Source organism: Temnothorax curvispinosus, unplaced genomic scaffold (assembly GCF_003070985.1).
Source record: "Temnothorax curvispinosus isolate PA1 unplaced genomic scaffold, ASM307098v1 QBEX01005306.1, whole genome shotgun sequence".
NCBI classification, from domain to species: Eukaryota; Metazoa; Arthropoda; class Insecta; order Hymenoptera; family Formicidae; genus Temnothorax; species Temnothorax curvispinosus.
In genome coordinates, this window is record NW_020215086.1 from 1 (window position 1) to 3,881 (window position 3,881).

Below are 3,881 nucleotides of genomic sequence, written 5' to 3' on the forward strand. Positions count from 1 at the left end.
TTCGCCCGAGAAGATCCATTTAATTTACTAAAACCGCGTTAGGTATGAGGGGCAGCTAATGACACGCAATCTAAACTTCGTTAATGTTGCAGAAGTAATATATATCGTCCTTTATTCTACGTGAAACACCAAGGAGAACATACGATGCTTGTCAGAGTGCCTCGCCGTGTTCCCAGAAAACCTTCACTGTTCTTTCTTCAAAATATCTTGTATTGCGAGGAACTTCAATGTAATAATTTGCATCCATACTCGCTCGCAAGACGCATCGTGTCGATTAGCAAGACGCTGCGAGGCGAAAATGGAGGAGATCCATGTGCAAGTGGAAAGCAATTCACCCTCGATAGAGCACAGCTTACGTCCAATATCGTACACCTCCTGGCTCCTCGGCGTTGGCGTCCCTCGTCCGCGAAAGTGTCCGAAGGCCGTCACAATAATCCTACGTATCGTTCACTTCGCCGTGTGTTCCGTTATCGTGGCGTACGGCGCGATAGATTTCTTCACCTTCGGTAGCGTCTTCAAGAGCGACATATTCAAGATCATGTACTACATGAATAAAGTGATGTGCTACGTGTCGGCGTATTATTACGTTTATCACGGGATCAGACAATACGACAAGTGGCCGGAGCTGATGGACCGAGTGAAAGAGCTGGATCAGAAGATCAGAAGGGAAACCCCCATGAGCGACCGGCCCATAAAAAACGTGCAAGCGCTAGCGATTCTCGCGACGTTCGCTTGTGGACCTTTGTCCCTGATCGTGCACGCTTTGTATTACTATTTCATACGTCCCGAAGACATCTTCGCGTCCGACTTGCTGCTCTATTACACGATAGCCCAGTCGTTGATCAACAGCTTCGTCTTCGACGTTGTCGTCTATGTGCTGTATCACAGATTCCAAACGATAAATGAATTGATCGGTCAGTTGGACGAGCGCTTTGGCGCACCGTGGATCGCGCTCAAAATTCGGCGCATCAGAGAATTGCATACCGGTAAGTTTTTATGAATTGCAATTCGACGCGTTCGTGTACATACATATATATATTTGGTGTAATTTAATACAATCTATGAAGAAACTGCGATGATTATATCAATATCAAGACGTTGTCGAATCATTTGAATTCTGTTGTGCAGGTATTTGTGATCTGGTCATCATGGTAAACGACATTTACGGCTTTCATCTCCTCCTCTGCTCGGCGAACTGCTTCACCATGGTCGTGGCTACACTATTCAGAATCTACATGGGCGTCGTCGAGAAAAACTACGCGTTCATGCTGATAAATAATATCCTTTGGATTCTGTATGCCGCGCAGTTTGGTCTGATGTGCTGTATTTGCACTCTCGCGCGACAAGAATTCAATAGAACCGGGATAATTATATATGCAACTGTGCTGAACTGCAAGCCTGCGAATCTTGGTAAACTAAACGGTGCGAGGAATCAATCAGGTCTAGAAGTGCCACCGCTGTTGGATGGCCCGGACGGCGAGCAAAATTCTAATCGGAGCAGCAATTACAACCTGAACCACGTCGTCATGGAAAATCTCTTGCGCAAAAACCTGGACCGAGACCGTGTCAGAAACGAGGTCAATGATTTTTCGATTCAACTGCAACAGCATCGAATTGCGTTCACGGCTTGTGATTTCTTTGAAATGAATAATGCTCTGCTCAGTGGTGTGAGTACACAATTTAATTTCATTAAAATTTACGTATATAGAATTAGTTGTTTTCGAATTTCCATGTAAATACAATAGCTATCGGAGCAATTAAATAAATTTATTTTTCAGTTTGTCGGGGTGATCACCACTTATCTAATAATCCTCGTACAATTTTATCGACCGGAAAATGCAATTCAATGAGCAACGCTAAGTGGAAAGTTATTGCGGCAAGGAAGATGAAAGACGAAATACGATAATTTTTTTAAATTAAATATTAATAAATATTTATTATACCAAACTTACCACTATATAATACAATACGGTACAATTACATTAACACAGCTCGTAAAATCTTCCAAAAATAAAAAACTTTTTTATAAAGATAAACTAAAATGAGCATGTTGAACTTAAGTTAACGATAGGTTGTTGAATGAAACAAAACGAAATGAAACGCAATGGTGTCAAGCTACATGAAAAAATATGAGAAAAAAAACAGGAGTTCGCCATTTAATTTAATCGACTTCCTCGATGGTTGGTCCGGCACCACCGGCACCAGGGTTGGGTCCCGCTCCGCCAGCACCAGGGAAACCACCAGGCGCTCCGCCACTTTGATACAATTTCGTGACGATAGGACTGCAAATGGCCTCCAATTCCTTCTGCTTATCAACGAATTCTTCTTTCTCCGCTAATTGATTGGCGTCCAACCAGGAAATGACCTCGTTACATTTGGACATGACTTTGTCCTTGTCAGACGCGTCGATCTTATCCTTAATTTTGTCGTCCTCCATCGTACTCTTCATGTTAAAGCAATACGACTCAAGAGCGTTCTTAGCGGAAATCCTTTCACGCTGCTGTTCATCCTCCGATCGGTACTTCTCGGCTTCGTTCACCATCCTTTCTATGTCCTCCTTCGACAAACGACCCTTGTCGTTGGTAATCGTGATCTTATTTTCTTTGCCAGTAGATTTTTCGATCGCAGAGACATTTAATATACCTGCAAGACAAAATACATTGGATTAGAGAAAACGTTACTTAAATGACAAATAATCGGACAATATCTTCGATTATTTAACATATAAAATATTAATGTTTGGAGCATCACAACTTACCATTAGCGTCGATATCGAAGGTGACTTCGATTTGCGGTACGCCCCTAGGCGCCGGAGGTATACCCGTCAGCTCGAATTTGCCGAGAATGTTGTTATCCTTCGTCATCGCTCTCTCTCCTTCGTAGACCTGGATAAGCACACCCGGTTGATTGTCGGAGTACGTGGTGAACGTCTGGGTCTGTTTTGTTGGTATTGTTGTGTTCCTCTTGATCAAGGCAGTCATGACGCCACCGGCGGTCTCGATACCCAACGACAACGGAGTCACGTCCAGCAAAAGCAGATCTTGGACCTCCTCGGACTTGTCTCCATGCAGAATTGCTGCCTGAACTGCCGCGCCATAAGCAACGGCCTCGTCCGGATTGATAGATTTGTTCAGTTCCTTGCCGTTGAAGAAATCTTGAAGTAGCTTCTGAATCTTTGGTATCCTAGTAGAGCCACCGACTAGAACAATGCTGTGAACTTGAGCCTTGTCCATCTTCGCGTCCCTGAGCGCCTTCTCTACAGGCTCGAGGGTGCTTCTGAACATATCTGCGCAGAGTTCTTCGAACCTAGCCCTAGTAATGGACGTATAGAAGTCGATACCCTCGAACAAGGAATCGATCTCAATGCTCGCCTGTGTTGACGAGCTCAACGTTCTCTTTGCCCTCTCGCAGGCGGTCCTCAAGCGTCTCAGGGCCCTCTTGTTGGGGCTCAGGTCCTTCTTGTACTTCCTCTTGAATTCCTGCACGAAGTGGGTCACCATTCGATTGTCGAAGTCTTCGCCGCCAAGATGCGTGTCGCCGGCGGTGGATTTCACCTCAAAGATGCCGTCCTCGATCGTCAGAATCGACACGTCGAAGGTACCACCGCCCAAATCGAAGATCAGGACGTTCTTCTCGCCCGCAGCCTTCTTATCGAGACCGTAGGCTATCGCGGCGGCCGTGGGCTCGTTTATTATCCTGAGGACGTTCAGGCCAGCGATAGCGCCGGCGTCCTTTGTCGCCTGCCTCTGAGAGTCATTGAAATAAGCTGGCACGGTAATGACGGCGTTTGTTATTGTCTTGCCCAGGTACGCCTCCGCGGTCTCCTTCATCTTTGTTAGAACCATAGAGGACACCTCCTCGGGGAAGAAGGTCTTCATCTC

At 45.5% G+C, this 3,881-nt stretch overlaps 2 protein-coding genes across 2 annotated transcripts; one reads left to right on the forward strand and one right to left on the reverse strand.

Annotated features, from left to right (window-relative positions):
* Nucleotides 1–6: 6 nt before the first annotated feature.
* On the forward strand, nucleotides 7–2,142 carry LOC112454738. The gene is made up of 3 exons (XM_025016289.1): nucleotides 7–986; nucleotides 1,129–1,667; nucleotides 1,779–2,142. Exons 1-3 carry the CDS (start codon nucleotides 299–301, stop codon nucleotides 1,848–1,850), a joined length of 1,299 nt encoding a protein of 432 aa, XP_024872057.1. The 5' UTR covers nucleotides 7–298; the 3' UTR covers nucleotides 1,851–2,142.
* Nucleotides 1,907–3,878, reverse strand: LOC112454737 (heat shock 70 kDa protein cognate 4-like). Its single transcript, XM_025016288.1, has 2 exons — nucleotides 2,759–3,878; nucleotides 1,907–2,643 (listed from the first exon to the last, which is right to left on the reverse strand). The coding sequence occupies exons 1-2, from the start codon at nucleotides 3,876–3,878 to the stop codon at nucleotides 2,162–2,164; spliced, it is 1,602 nt and encodes a 533-aa protein (XP_024872056.1). The 3' UTR covers nucleotides 1,907–2,161.
* Nucleotides 3,879–3,881: the final 3 nt, after the last annotated feature.

Coding starts and splice junctions, on each gene's coding strand:
- LOC112454737 (XM_025016288.1), bottom strand. CDS start 3,878: ATGAAGACCTTCTTCCCCGAGGAGGTGTCCTCTATGGTTCTAACAAAG. Junction 2,644..2,758: donor CTTCGATATCGACGCTAATG/GTAAGTTGTGAT, acceptor TTTGTCTTGCAG/GTATATTAAATGTCTCTGCG.
- LOC112454738 (XM_025016289.1), top strand. CDS start 299: ATGGAGGAGATCCATGTGCAAGTGGAAAGCAATTCACCCTCGATAGAG. Junction 987..1,128: donor CATCAGAGAATTGCATACCG/GTAAGTTTTTAT, acceptor TCTGTTGTGCAG/GTATTTGTGATCTGGTCATC. Junction 1,668..1,778: donor ATAATGCTCTGCTCAGTGGT/GTGAGTACACAA, acceptor TTTATTTTTCAG/TTTGTCGGGGTGATCACCAC.